This window comes from Hemiscyllium ocellatum, chromosome 11, assembly GCF_020745735.1.
Source record: "Hemiscyllium ocellatum isolate sHemOce1 chromosome 11, sHemOce1.pat.X.cur, whole genome shotgun sequence".
Classification (NCBI taxonomy): domain Eukaryota; kingdom Metazoa; phylum Chordata; class Chondrichthyes; order Orectolobiformes; family Hemiscylliidae; genus Hemiscyllium; species Hemiscyllium ocellatum.
The window spans coordinates 37,021,379-37,037,531 of record NC_083411.1 but is presented as its reverse complement, the minus strand read 5'-3'; the positions used below and the strand labels follow the sequence as shown (position 1 = coordinate 37,037,531).

The following is a 16,153-nucleotide window of genomic DNA, read 5'->3' as shown; positions in this document are numbered from 1 at the left end:
TATTTCATCTGTTCAACTGCAAAATGTATGTAAAAATTGATTCAGCATGGAAATAACAAGTTTTATTGAGACTGCTAAAAATAGCATTGCATTGCAAGTAATTAAAGAACTTGGGGATTGGGCCTCTATTTAATAAAAGGAAGCCTGGGCTGATATCAACAAATTTATCCAGAGAAGCCCCCCTCCTCTGTATCACAACACCACCCAGTGCGAAATGCTTCTTGTTAAAACATAAGCTTAAAGAAATCTTTTTGTTGATTATTTCCACAGTGTGACAATAAGAAGGTAATTCCTGATATAAATGTTTTCTACCTTGTCACAGGTGGTCCAGAAGCCAGAGCCCCGTGATTATAGATGTCTCTTCAGGGTTTGTTTCCTGCCAAGAGATCCACTTGTACTTTTACAAGATGATCCAGTTACTTTTGAATACCTCTACTCACAGGTATCTATTTGACATGAAGGATCATGGTAAGCCCCTTATAACAATCATGACTGACCACACCAAAAAAGGTTCTATTTCCCAAGAGCGATAAAGCCGGAGGACGTATTCTGCGCTTAAAATGGAATATATTCAAAACTAATATGCTGAAGTACATTAGGGAAGATTATGATCTCGTGCTAATATCACTGGACTATTAATCCAGAGACCCAGCTAATGTTTTAGGAGTCTCGGAACAAATCCTGCCACTGCAGATGGTGGAATTTGAATTATCTGGAATTAAGGGTCAAATGTTGATTGTTAGGAAAAACTCATCCAGTTCACTAAAATCCTTCAGGGAAGGAAACTACATACATGTGACCCAGACCCACAGCAATGTGGTTGACTCTGAAACCACCCTCTGGGTAATTAAGCGATGTGGTCAGTGACACCCTCATCCCCTAAATGAATTTTTAAAATATTTTGATGAGGACATTGGGGAACATACCTCTCAGGGAATGGAGTAAATCAGCTTGGGCGATTCACACAAAAATTAAATAGATTACTTTCAGACAATAGCAATTTTGGATAAGTCATATAAACATGACATTTGATAAGTGTGGCTGGTCTAGGAGAAATGGGTGACTTTGGATCTGCCAAAATCCCCACCTCCAGTGGTTTTGCACACCTGTCTGCATCTGTTGTAGACTAATAGTTAGGGATGAATTACCGTGATTAGTTAATAGTAATATTATCATTGTACAATTAATATAGCAAGATTGCAGATGGTGAACTAGATGGACTTCATTTTCATACATCCAGCAATTTCGGTATTTGTCAGATGTTCTGTATTCATGGTTAAAATTGTAGTTGACATGTGGGGATTGGCAACTTGAATTTTGTAGCAGCTAGAGAAAGTGAGGTGGTTCTCTGCAGAGCAGAGAAAATTAAGGGGAGATTTAATACGGGTGTCTATAAATACAAGCGGCTTTGACTGAGTAAATGAAAGGAAACTGTTTTCATTATTTTCATTTTGGTTCCTAACCTGAAGGCACTGGTTTAAGGTCAAAGAACAGTGGGCAGATGAGCAATGTTCCCTCTCAGAGGTCCTGTAGATTTCAATGACTTCCGGTTCTGGAAGATCCTGCAGGAATTTCAAGATTCCATGCAGCAGAAAAATAATTTTTGAGAAAGGAGGTGAAAGTTTATATTCAGTGTGTTATAATCTGAAATTCACTGCTTGAAAAAGAATGGTGGATGTAGGTTTGACAGTAAGATTTGTTTAGTGTTTGTAGATAATTTCTGCTCAACCTGTTTTTTAAATTAATTCATGGGATCAGGGCATCACTGACTAGGCTAACATTTGTTACCCATTCCGAATTGTCCAGATGGCAGTTAAAAGTCAAACCACATTGCTGTGGGTCTGGAGTCACATGTAGGCCAGACGGTAAGGATGGCAGACTCCTTCCCTAAGGAATGTTCGTGACCTAGATGAGTTTTTCACCAACAATGGTTCACTGTTATCATTAGACTTTTAATTCCAGATTTTTATTGAATTCCAGTTTCCAGCATCTACCATGGTGGGATTCAAACCCAGGTCCCCAGAACATTACCTGGGTCTCTGGGTTAAGAGTCCAGTTGTACCACTAAATGATCACCCTCCTTCAGAGCTCAGAGGTGTTTTTACACACCTCTGGAGCAGATGGGACTTACAACCAAAACTCCTAGCTCAAAGGGAGGGACATTGCCACTGTACCACAGAGCCTTTGATTAGTTTTGGATACGTAGTTGTAAAGAAAATATGTAGAGCTACAAGGAAAAAACTAGGGTGTTGGTTTAACTGGACAGATTGTTCAAAGAACCAGCAGCAACACAATGCACTTGCGAAGCCAAGACAGACAAAGCTATGGACCAAGTGCTGGAAAAGGAGTTTTTGACAAGCGCATACTTGATGGACCAAGGGGCATTTTTCTGTTGCATAGTTTTATTCTATTCTGTAATTTTGTGAAAGCATTTGTAAGTGGTGGCAATTTGTGTGGATATTTTCTAGAATGCTGTGTGATGCCTTTAGTAATCTCTTTTACAGAGTTGCAATGATGTGCTGCTGGAGAGGTTTGCGATGGAGATGAAATACAGCACTGCTATCCGTCTTGCAGCACTGCAAATTCAGGAATGCATCCTCAGCTCCAACCATTCTGAGAAAGTCTCCATGAAGTACATTGAGTGAGTCAATACATTGGGCAGATTGAACTGGGCAATGCTTCAGCTGCACCTCACACCACACTATGTTCACACAGCACTATATGGACTTCTTGATAGCAAGACCCCTGTTTCATAAGCCATCACATCAGTCAGACACTTTCTTAGTGAGCTGCTTAATTGGCAAATCTTCCCATTAGCTAGTCTTCCTTTCATTGAAACTCCTTATTAACGAGATTCTTTATTAGTCAGTTTCCTTGTTAATAAGATTCCTAGCGAGTGAGACGCTTGTCTGGAGGAACTTGCTGTTAGTGAGGCATTGTTTGCATGAGTTTAGCAACTAGACCCTTCATTAAGGAAACTCCTCATTGACAGCACTCAGTGTCTGCGAAACTCCAGGCTAGAGGAACTTTTCAGTTATGAGTTACTTCACTAACGTGTCATAGAATTACCCCTTTAAGTGGAATTAATCTTAGATTCTTATTTTTAGTCCTCTACTTGAAGACTAACTCCTTGGCACTTCGTAATTCTTTAAATTTCATCCAGACCCGATTTTAAATTGGGATAGGAATGGAAGTCAACTTAGTATCAATCTCTACTGACACAAAAACAGGCCCAGACACCTTTCACTCCCAGACCCTGTCAGTGTGACCTCAATAGCTGTAACAGCAGTCCACTGATAGAGTCATAGAGATGTACAGCATGCAAACGGACCTTTGGTCCAACCCGTCCATGCCGACCCGATGTCCTAACTTAATCTAGTCCCATTTGCCAGCACTTGGCCCATATCACTGTAAACTCTTCTTTTTGATATACCCTTCCAGATGCCTCTTAAATGTTGTAATTGTACCAGCTTCCACCACTTCCTCTGGCAGCTCATTCCCTACACGCACCACCCTTTGTGTGAAAAAGTTTCCCCTCAGGTCCCTTTCAAATGTTTCCCCTCTCACCCTTTGGTTCTGGACTCCCGCACCCAGAGAAATCACTTTGTCCATTTACCCAATCCGTGCCCCTCATGATTTTCTAAACCTCTATAAGGTCACCCCTCAGCCTCCGACGCTCCAGGGCAATCAGCCCCAGCCTATTCAACCTCTCCCTATAACTCATATCCTCCAACCCTGGCAACATCCTTGTAAATCTTTTCTGAAGCCTTTCAGGTTTCACAACTAGGAAGCAGAAGTGCAGTACTTGGTATATTCTTCCTGAGAAAACAAGAATTTTTTAAAAAATCCAACATGCATTGAATATTTCTAGCCAATATTTATTGCTCATCAAAATCAGGTTTTCAGTTCACATTGCTGTGTGTCAGCTACTGCTGTGTACAAATTAACTGCAATGTTTCTTTTATCATGACAGTGACCATATTTTAAAAGTACTTTATTAGCAATAAAGCACTTTGGGTCATCCCAAGGTTCTGAATCATATACAGGGATCCCTGATTTACAAACGTCCAACTTAAGAATGCTCATACAGATCATTCTGCTAAAGTGTGGATTTTGTTAATGTGAATTCGCTATAACATAATTGACGAATTGGGGACACTGTTTCTATAGTGTGAACTTTTGTGTATAACACGACCATGGCCCCATTAGTTTAAATAGTGCTGCTATTATGTGATTTTCTTATAACACAGGTTTACACGAGAACAGAACAATAGCGTTATAGCAGAACTGACTGTACTTATGAATGTGTTCCATTGCATGTTCATAACTTTAACGACCAGATATCCAAACATTTCCTGTACTAATGAATAGCTGCTTTCCATTGTCCTGTATTGTGTGCTGCCATGTGTACAAACCAACTTGTGAACAAACTCCAGAATGGAACCCATTTGCAAACCAGACACTTCCCTGTATTGGAAATCACTATGGCAACTGTCACAATGTAGTTGCAGCTTCAGATCACCAGATGGCTCTATGAGGTAGGGTTCTTTGTTCCAACTCCACCATCATTGTGCATAAGCTGCAACTATTAATTAATTGAACATGAAATTTTAAAACAAAATCACTCATAAATCATGGGTGATGCTGGCTGGCCCAGCATTTCTTGCTCATCCCTCGTTGCCCTTGAGAAGGTGGTGGTGAGCTGCCATCTTGAACTGCTGCAGTCCACGTACTGTGGATTGACCCACAATGCCCTTAGAGTTGGAATTGCAGGATTTTGACCAAGTGACATTGAAGAAATGGCAATAGATTTCCAAGTCAGAATGGTAAGTGGTTTGGAGGGATAGTTTCCAATGTCACAAATATCATAGCTCTTCTGGGAGTCAGTACAGACACAATGGGTGAAATAGCCTTTTTCTGAACTGTACAATTCTATGATTGGGGTGAAATAGTTTTAAATGCAACCTTATTATTTTCAGGGTGAATTGGGGAATTGAGAATTTTGTCTCATCAACTGTACTTGACAACATGAAAGAGAAAGATATCAGAAAGGCCATTAACTATCACCTTAAGAACAATCATAGCTTGATTGCACCAGGACAAAAGGTAATTCTTTATAACTGGATATCCAGAGGTAAAAGTGAGTTTTTAAAAAAAATCAATCTTTACTGCTTTCCACCCAATCACAGATGCTCTTTCTGCACGTACCCTTGAGTTTTTTTATGCCTTGTTTAAATACTGTTACATCTCAAAGTGCTCTCAGTTCTGACAAAGCATTCCCCATGTTAACTGTTTTCCTCCCTCCAATCATGCTACCCGACTTGCTGAATATTTCCAACTTTTTCAGGTATCTATTTCAGATTTACAGCTTTCTTGGTCGTTTTGCTGTTTTATAAAATTGTGCTGTTGCATAAGCCATGACTCAATGTGTAGCGCACTTGCCGTTTGGTCAAAACATTGTGGATCAGGTCCAATTCTGGAGACTTGAGAACAAGTAACTTGGTTGATGTTGCAGTGCAGTAATGAGGGCATGCTGAAGTGCTTAAGGTGCCATCTGTTGAATGAGTCATTAAACCAAGGTCCCTTCCTGCTCTCTGGAGATTTCATAGAATAGAATCCCTCCAGTGTGGAAACAGGCCATTTGGTCCAACAAGTCCACACTGTCCCTCCGAAGTGTAACCCACCCTGACCCATTCCCCTATCCACGACTCTATATGTACCCCTGATTAATGCACCTAACCTACACATCCCTGAATAATATAGTCAATTTAGCGTGGCCAATGTACCTAACCTGCACATCTTTAGATTGTGGGAGGAAACTGGAGGAAACTCATGCAGACACGGGGGAGCATGCAAACGCCAGACAGACAGTGCCTCGAGGCTGGAATTGATTCCAGGTCCCTGGCACTGTGAGGCAGCAGTGCTAACCACTGATCCAAGAGCACAGGAGTATTTCAAACACAAGATTCTTCTTGTGTCCAAGAGAATCGATAGCTCTCAATTAAGAGAACAAGCAAAATAATTATCGTTCATTTACACATTACGATTATGGAATCTTTTTACTGCACTGTGTACAATACTGATCACCATATGTATGGAAGGATATTAATGCATTGTGATTGGTGCGGGGCTTTACCAAACTGGACCTGTATAGGAGTTTAGATGAGTCAGAGGTGACTTCATTGAAACATGTAGGAACATGGAAGAGGTTATTATCCCAAGTACAAAAGTTTCTAGTTTTATATTGAAGGGAAAATATTTCCCTTTACACTTTAATACTGTTGCTAAAGCAGAGCGCTGTAAAGTGTGAATGTTCTTTGCCTTCTAAGAATCAGTGAAATATTTATTTGTTACTTATTAAAGCCTCTTAAATATGTGTCTGAGTGACATTCCAGTTCAAATCTGTATTCGTGAAGTATTAAAGGAGGAGAAAACAAACTTTTGCTGTTTTCTATGTTTCCATCTCCTGATGCTGTTAGCTCATTCCGAGTGTTTGGTTTTGCTGCCATTATTCATTCCTTGGTGATTTGTCCAAGTGGCCTTTCCTCATATGGGAACCTGGTCGTGAATGGTTGCTGTATTCAACTGTAGAGGGCATCACAATTAAGCCCTGTCATACCCAGAGAAAAAAACCCCATAAAACCGGCAGATGACACATACTGGTCTGCCCTTCTTGTAATCAAGCTTCATCAAGGGCCGAAGGGCCTGTTCTGCGCTGTATTGAAATTAAGCTTCATTGTGTCCAAGGATCACAATTCTTTTTAAACTCGCTATTTTCTCCATTTGTCTCCACCTTAAATCCAGCCTGAGTTAATGGCCATCATCTGAAGGGCAAAATCTGAACTTTTATCTCTTAACCCAAGGTTATTGAGGCCTATTTAAAGGAATGAAAGACGTGTACCTAGCAATATTCTTTTTCACAAAAGAAGTCACAAATACTTCAGACCAAGTGACCCTGTTTTGAAATGTTGTCATTGTTATAGGACAGGAATCCTAGCAAACAATTTCCACAAGACAGACTCCCACAAACAACAACACGATAACTAACCAAGGTACCTTGATAAAATGTTGGCTGAGTGGTAAATATTGGCCACTACTGTACTTACCATGGAATCTTGTTTAATTCTCTTTGTGGAATATCTCACATCTCAATCAAAGGATGACAACTTTGTCCCTGAAGAACATTAATGAAGTTTTCCCAACAATTGGCAATAGATTTATGATCATCACTAGACTCTTTAATTCCAGATATTTATTGAATTAAAATTTCACCATTTTCCATGGCAGGATTCAAATGGTTCACAGGGCATTATCTGGGTCTCTGGATTAACAAAACAGCAATAACAGCACTAGACTATCACCTCCTCTATCAGTCAGCTAATCATTAATGCGTGCCTGTAAAGTGCCTCTCATCCTAAGTGCTTCAAGTTAATCTTAGCACCAGTGCAGAATTATCCTTTATCTTGAATCACCCTTCAATTTTTTTATCCATATACTGCATTTTAATAACACTTTTACAATCCCTCTATGGTCTCATACATCTCTAGGAAACTTTTCCTCCTTGACCGACAAGTCCATATCCTTTTAACCTCATCATGTGTTTGCCTTTTCTGCTGCTGTATTCCTCAATAAGAGACTTCAGTTGTGTATTTTCCTCCACTGCTTCTGCCTCTCTTTAGACATCCTCCTACTCAGCTGTGAAGTGATGTAGGAAATTCCACTGTAACCAGTGCTATTAAGTTGAAGCTTGTTTGTAAAGAGTGCTTTAAACAAAATTGCTTTTTTGGGAAATGCAGTTTCAAAGCTGCATATTTTATAATTAGGTCATAAGTTTTAATTAAAGCTTCTCATATTGTAAGCCCAGTTAAGCATTTCAATATTTTTGTGTGTGAAAGATTAAAGTTGATCAGCCCCTGAAATTGCTCATCATTATCTATCAGCCACTTTGTGATCCCCAGCGTTAACTGCAGACGTTCAGGACATTACATTTTAGGGAGGAAAACCAATTGTTCACAATATAAAGAATATCTTTGATAAATTGAGCTTCATGAATATACATCGATTATTTGATATTAAAACTTTTTTTTTGTAAAGCAGTTATTTAAATCCATGCAGCAAAGATAAAAGATAAAATGTATTCATCACATGGATTTTCCATTAATTTCTTTAAAATCAGAGGAAGTGTGCCTTGTTGTTTTATGGTAATAAACTCAACTGGATTAATTTGTTAAATAATGAAGTCATGGAATCAAAATGTGAAGATGGCAAATTAAATAGACATCTGAAAATTTAGAACTATAATTATGTCTGGGAAGGAAATGCTGAAAATCATGGTATATGCATTGAAGGAGAGAGTTATTGTAGGGTCTTTATAAATATGCAAGATTGAGTTTAAAGAGGATGTAACCACAGGGCCATACCTGCTGCCAATGCATAACGTGATTTGCTGATAGGTGTTTTCTGTCATTGTATTCAATCACTAGTTGGAAAATTCCAGGCGGGATTCCCATTATTTTCCATTGAAAGTCTTTGACCATTTTTGATCAATGTTGCCACATGTGCAACGCTGTTGGGGACATCTTTTCATTAAAATAACTTTTCATGCCAGTATATTAAAATACACGCATTGTGTTTGAAGCAACTGATATCCACGGCACAAGTCCGGCTGAATTACCTGAACGTATTGAGTGATCTTCGAGCATATGGAGGGAAAACCTTTAACGCAACCCTTCTGGTATGTAGGGAGAAACAGAAACTGGCTCATTTTTTAAAACTAGACTTTTTTGTCATCTTTAATAAGTTTCTAATGAAATGCAACTTCTTCAGCTGCAGGACAGCGAATCATTTATCACATTGTTGGTCGGAGCCAAATATGGTATCAGCGAAGTTGTTAACAGCAAACTCAATATTATAAACCAGTTAACAGACTTCAACAACATCCAGAAGTTGGAATTGACCTTTGAGTATGAGAAGATCAGCGTGGTGAACATCTACCTGGTGGATGTGAAGGTAAAGGCTATTGATGCTAACTGCTTGCTTGAACAAGGACTTAGTACATTTTCTGATACGGGTGTTGTCTGGTCAAATCCTTGCTGCTGTGACCTGTGCTGCAGTAACATTTGTTCAGCAATTATTCCTATCCTCAGTTTGCTAATGTTTTGCAATGAAGTTACTTGCGGGTGACTCTTACCTTTGCTCACTGTCAATCAGACAGCAGATGGCTTTAGTACGTAGCCGCACTGGCACGTCCATGATCCCAACATCAAGAGACCTGACTGCAATTTAACTTGGCCCTGAGCTAGGGAGGTCTCTGCATATTTCCAGCCAGGCCAGGCCAATCTGATCAAGCCCAGAAAGTGAAGTGAAGGAAAGGGAGGAGGTACTAAGGACATTTACCAAAGAAAGGTGGGATTTCTGCCTGTCTGCCAGCCCATCTTGCCTGTTTTCCCAGAATGCCAGTGACACTAATCTGCTGACACCGGAGTAATTTCCAAAGGCAGCAATGACTAGGCCACTGCAGACCAGTGGAAGGCAGGCTCTTCGAGTCATAATTCCTGCCTCTCCAATTACAAATTAATTCTGTTCCTCTGAATCATTCAAGCAATTTCTCCAGCATGAGGTTAGACTGACTGGCTTCTAGCTCCTGGTTTATCCTTTGCTCCTTTTTGAATAACTACTACATTGGCTGTCCTCAAGTCCTCTGACTCTTCTCCTGGGCCAGACAGGTATAGAAAATTATTGCAACGTCCCTGATTTCGCCCCTTGCCTCACTCACCAACCTGGAATATACTTCATCCAGCCCTGGGCATTTATCGAATTCTAAGCCAGACCACTCAGAGCTCTCTCTGTCAATGATAATTTATTTAATTGTATCACAGACCTTCTCCCTGATTTCTGTATGCATATTGTCCATTTCACAAGTGAGTACTGTCTGAAAGTATTCTTTTGGAATCCTACCTACATCCTCTGACTCCCTGCCTTACTCTGTGGTCCCAATGGCACGACTCTTTTACTCTAACTGTAAACCAGTTTAGGATTTCCTTCTATTTTAATTGTTAGTATCCCTTCATGTCACCAATTTTGGTCTCCTATCTTCCATTTTAAGTTCCCTCTTGAACATTCAGTACTCCTCTAGGATTTCAGCTGTTTTCAGTCCTGGATATCTGCCATAAGTATCTCTTTATTCTCTAAATCCATTGCTGTGTATCCATAGATATCCAGTGCTCACCGGATTTAATGGTCCCACCCCTTCCTTTATTGGAACACGGTGGCCATGTACTCTCCATATTTCCTTCTTGAATGCGCCCCATTTTTCTGTGACAAATTTGCCTGAAAGTTATAAGAAATTGTTGCATTTAAATATTAATGATTAATTGAACTCATCCCACTCCTACATTGGAACAGTGACTGTATCTGAAAAGTAATCCGTGTTTGTAAAGTGATGCCTAGTGGCTCTGAAATATGCTATATAAATGCAAAGTTTCCGTTCGGGAAGTTGGCAATGGTTAATACTTGACAACACCAAGACATTTTTAATGATGAAGTTTAGGTTTTCATAATACAATCCACCTCTCCCATTCAGAAGAGGAATAAATCAAACCCCAGATATTATTCCAAATTGTAATAAATGTTGTTAGAAATTTGCAACGTTTTACATTTGCTTTCGCTTCTTCTTTCTCTCTTTTTTTTTGTCTGTATCCAAACAATTTTTCTTATTCTTTGTTTCTCTTTCTGAGCCCAATTTGACTAGTTCACCTGCCTGCTCTATTGTCCCTGCTTCTTTCTCAATCCTTGAATTTAGTGGTTAAAGAAATAGATTGTTTTATCCAGTATTTGCCCAGATCTCAGATTCCCTGTTGCACTCACTTATCAACAAGCAATTTCAGCATTGTACAACATTTTCATGCTATAGATGAAGGAAAACAAATGAGGGAAGACACTGCACCCAGCAAATTCAAGGAAGCTAATGCTGAGCAAAATCTTTAAAATGAGTGAGCTGATATCATTTTCAGGTTAGGTCTGTTAGTGGAAAAGTTTAATTACTGACTCTGTTTTTATTTACAGTCTCTGACGTTGGTACTGGAAACTCGTCATGCTAAAGACCTTGTGTGTTTGATTGCTGGATATCATAGGCTATATGTGAACTCAACAGACTCCATATTCATCTGGCTTGGCAACTATCAAAGTCAGACAACTGAAGAAGGTAATACATTAGTCGGTTTTTTTAAAAATAAGAATCCCAGTTTTATTCCTGCCATACTTTTGCCCAAGAAACACAGAGAGTGATAGATGCCTGGAATGCAGAGGTTGTAGAGACAGGCACGGTAGATTAATTTAAGGTGCATCTGGACAGATGTATGAGTAGGTGGGGAGCAGAGGGATACAGATGCTTAGAAATTGGGTGATAGATTTAGACAGTGGATTTGGATCGGCTCAGGCTTAGAGGGCCGAAGGGCCTGTTCCTGGGCTGTAAGTTTTCTTTGATCTTTGAAAGCAAACTTCCAAATGTGAATTTTGTTTCTATTGTCACTACCCCCATGCAGAAATATGTTTTCTCTGCCATTTGTTAACATTCCAAATCCGACAAGGATGTTTTGAATACTGATTGAATCCTTGGTTAATGTCATCTTTTGTTAAATGGCAACCTTTACATCCTGTGTGAAAGTTGCAGTTTCAAGTAACACTTGAAGACTCTCTCACTGACTGGATGCTGAACATTAAGACTTGGGAAAGCTTAGATAATTCTGTCTACTATTTGGAAAAAAGGGAAGGGGTTTCTCCTGGCATAGAACATAGAACATAGAACATAGAAGGATACAGCGCAGTACAGGCCCTTCGGCCCTCGATGTTGCGCCGACCGAATCCTACCTAACCTATACTAGCCCAATAACTTCCAAATGCCTATCCAATGCCCGCTTAAATGACCATAAAGAAGGAGAGTTCACCACTGATACGGGCAGGGCATTCCATGAACTCACAACCCGCTGTGTGAAGAATCTACCCCTAACATCTGTCCTATACCTACCACCCCTTAATTTAAAGCTATGTCCCCTAGTAACACCTGACTCCATTGGTCTGTTGTACCAGACTTGGTGTAGTGCAACGTGACAAGATTAATTATTGGCCACAGAGAAAAGGCATCTCTAGATAGATTGAATCTCCTATCCAGTTTTAAAGGGAGATGGGTGGGTCTGAGACTAGTATTTTATAATTTAAAAAGGGCAATTATGTATGCTCGAAAACTGCACACCTAAGATGAACTGGGACACTAAGTTCAGGAATAGACTGATATAGAAGTAAAGGTTAGATATTTAAGGGATATTTCAAAATAGGTATATTTAAGAGTAAATATCTTCCTACTGTAAAAAAGAAGTTGCAAAGGAAGAACAAATCATCTATGGGCAACTTAAGAATTTAAGGAAGGTACTGAGATTAAGGAAGAAGTATAATATGATTAGCAGGTCAGATATTGGACAGAAGATAAGGAATGGCACAGAATGACAAAAAGATTAATCAAGGGAAAGAAATTAGAGTATGAGAGGATGCTAAATAGAAAAGGAAGAACAGATAATGTGTTTTTACTAGTATTTAGAAAGGAAAAGATTAAGTAAGATGAGTGGTCCTCCTGATAGTGAGAATGGGGAGAAATTAATATATAATAAATAAATGGCAGTTGAATTAAACAAATATTTGCTTCTGTCTTCACTATAGAAAATACAAAAACACTCTAGTAATAGCTGTAAATCAAAGGGAGAGAGAAACCTGGTGAAATTACAATTAAGAGGGAAGTGTGATGAAGCCAACAGGTAGAACTCTGGGCTGACAGGCTTTCAGGCCCATTTGGACTTCATTCTGGGTCCTTAAACAGAGGGACCAATGTGAAAGTCGAAGCATTGATGTTGATTTTCCAAAGTTTCATAGATTTGGATAAGGTTCTATTGGACTGAAGTGTAGCAAATGTTATGTCATTATTCAAGAAGGGAGGGAAAGAGGAAACAATTGACTTGTCACAGGGTAGGTGTTAGAATCATTATTGAGGAGCTTATAGCTGGACGCAACTCTAGCTATTTGGGAAGAATCAGCATTATTCTGTGAAAGGGAAATCGTGCTTAATCAATTTATGTCAATCTTTGGAAGTGTTAGCCTATACTTTGGATAATGGAACCTGTAGAGATACTATACTTGGGTTTTCAGTGGGATTTGATGTGCCACATAAAAGATTATTGCACCAAATAGGACCCAAATATTAACAGATTTGAATTGATAGAAGATTGGCTGGGTTCAAGTCACATCTGCTCCAGAGATGTGTAATAACATCACTGAGCAGGTTAATTAAAAATATCTAGAAGATTGACTGGCTGACAGAAAGAGAGAATGTGTTTGAAAAAGCTCTCTTTCTGATTGGCAGGATGATGAGTCCCAGAAGAATCTGTGTTGGGGCCTCAGCATTTATAACAATGATTTAGATATGGGGAGGAAAGCCATGGCAGCTAAACTTGCAGATGACTCAAAGATGGGCGAGGAAGTATGTTGTGAAGAGGACATAAGGAGTTTTCAGATGGGTGTCAATCAATTGAATGAGCGCCCAAAAATTAGATTCTAGATTGGAGTGGTGCTGGAAAATCACAGCAGTTCAGGCAGCATCCGAGGAGCAGGAAAATCGACGTTTTGACAAAAGCCTGATGAAGGGCTTTTGCTCGAAACATCGATTTTCCTGCTCCTCAGATGCCACCTGAACTGCTGTGCTTTTCCAGTACCACTCTAATCTAGAATCTGGTTTCCAGCATCTGCAGCCATTGTTTTTCCCCTGCCCAAAAGTTAGGCCAATGTAGTATAATGTGGAAAAATTATTTAGTTTGCAAGCAGAATAAAAATAAAGCAGAGTATTACTTAAAGTAAGAACAACTGCACCATTTCAAGGAGCAGAGATATCTATATGTGATAGTGCATGATTCACAAAATGTTAGTTTGCATGTGCAGCACATAATTATGAAGGCTAATGGAATGTAAACATAAAGGTATTTTGCTTCAATTATCCAGGGAATTGATGACAGTACAGCTCTAATATTTCATGTAGTTTTGGTCTTCTCGATTAAGGAAGACCATAAATGTTTTTAAAACAGTTCAGAGGAGCTTTCTGAGATTGATACCTGGAATGTGCAAGTTGTCTTATGAGAAAAGGTTGGGCAGACTGCCTTGTTTCCTTTGGAGTTTAGAAGTGCAATCCTTGACAAGTTGGAAATGGAAATGGCCTGTCCTCTTGTGGGTGAATCAACAATTAGAGGTCACAGTTTTTAAAAGAATACAATCTTTTAGAGCAGAGATGAGTGGGCGGCATGGTGGCACAGTGGTTAGCACTGCTGTCTCACAGCGCCTGAGACCCGGGTTCAATTCCCTACTCAGGCGACTGACTGTGTGGAGTTTGCACGTTCTCCCCGTGTTTGCGTGGGTTTCCTCCGGGTGCTCCGGTTTCCACCCACAGTCCAAAGATGTGCGGGTCAGGTGAATTGGCCATGCTAAATTGCCCGTAGTGTTAGGTAACGGGTAAAATGTAGGGGTATGGGTGGGTTGCGCTTCGGCGGGTTGGTGTGGACTTGTTGGGCTGAAGGGCCTGTTTTCACACTGTAAGTAATCTAATCTTCAGGAGTGTTTTTCTTTCAGATGGTTGTTGGGGGCTGCGGTCATTAAATCCTTTTTAAGGCAAAAGCAGATAAATAGTTAAGCAGGAGAATGAAAGGTTATCACATGGAAGTGGGGAAATGGAATTTAAAGCACAAATAGATTAATTATGGTTGTATTGATTGGCAGAGAAGACTTTATTGTCCAAGTGACTCACATCTGTTCCCAAATAGTATGTGCTTACATAGTCATAAAGCCCTACCTCTTCTCTTCACTTTCCGTTCAGTCAATTTCCTGGATGTAAAGGCTCAGTTCCTTTTCTCAGTGTACATTTCCTGCTATGACATATCATCCACACAGTCAGTAAAGGTAAAAGGCAGCTCACCCACCATCCTCTCAAGGGCAATTGGGGATGGGCAATAAATGTTGGTCATCCAGCAATGCCCTCATCACATGAATTAATGTATGAAAAAACACAGTGTAAAGGACAGGAGGACTCTTCTCTCAGACCCTATGAGATGTGTGCAGATTATTAGAAATCGAGGTTAACGGACTGTTCAGCTCCTGTGGGTGTTGTACCTAAGGGATGGTAACAATTTTTATGTCATGCCAATCCTTCCATTAGACTGATCAGTTCTGTGGAGCACTAACGAGGTTTGTGATTATTGGCATCATTTTCAGACAGTGACTCTTTGCAATGAAGTTATGATAGAAAATAAACTCATGTCAGTTTAAACACGTTACCCTCACAGAATGATATCAGTAGCAGCGATCTGAGAGAGATGAGCGAATCACAGTTGAGACACAACTCACATTTTCCAATGGCATTGCTCACTCTGACTTTATGCCAGTTAGATGAGTTTCAGTTGCTGATAGGTCTTGTTAAAATTCCAGAATGTAGGAACTTACATTTTATCATATGTATCCGTAGGATCTAGAAAGTGTTGAAAGCTTATTCAAGGAATGTCTCAATCAGAAATATTGATCAAGAAATAGGATATCAAATTTTATTTACTGTAAAAGTTACTACTTTTCCTTTTAAATCATGAGTAATAGCCTGGCACTGTATTTGAGTGGTGTCCTGAAGCTGAATGAACACGTACAATTGGTATGACTTCAATATTGAAACTTTAACAGTTAAAGGCTCCACCCCAGGTATTTCCTTCAATTAACTCCTTGCAGACAGGAATATTCTGTTTTCGTGAAGAAACTTAACCAAACAAACATTTTCAAGCAAAATAAATAACTTAAACAGAAAGGAAGAGCATGGGCGGCACGGTGGCACAGTGGGGGCGGCACGGTGGCACAGTGGGGGCGGCACGGTGGCACAGTGGGGGCGGCACGGTGGCACAGTGGTTAGCACTGCTGCCCCACAGCGCCAGGGACCTGGGTTCAATTCCCGCCTCAAGCGACTGCCTGTGTGGAGTTTGCACGTTCTCCCCGTGTCTGCGTGGGTTTCCTCCGGGTGCTCCGGTTTCCTCCCACAGCCCAAAGATGTGTGGGTCAGGTGAATTGGCCATGCTAAATTGCCCGT

General features: G+C 40.0%; 1 protein-coding gene across 1 annotated transcript in view; it reads left to right on the top strand.

Moving 5' to 3' along the window:
* LOC132820307 (FERM and PDZ domain-containing protein 1-like) overlaps nucleotides 1-16,153 on the top strand; it is a 55,731-nt gene that overhangs the window by 28,154 nt on the left and 11,424 nt on the right. Inside the window, exons 8-13 of the mRNA XM_060832331.1 lie at nucleotides 323-442; nucleotides 2,505-2,641; nucleotides 4,980-5,106; nucleotides 8,639-8,734; nucleotides 8,827-9,009; nucleotides 11,065-11,203. Of these exons, the coding sequence (XP_060688314.1) occupies nucleotides 323-442; nucleotides 2,505-2,641; nucleotides 4,980-5,106; nucleotides 8,639-8,734; nucleotides 8,827-9,009; nucleotides 11,065-11,203 (802 nt within the window). The remainder of the gene's footprint in view (nucleotides 1-322; nucleotides 443-2,504; nucleotides 2,642-4,979; nucleotides 5,107-8,638; nucleotides 8,735-8,826; nucleotides 9,010-11,064; nucleotides 11,204-16,153) is intronic.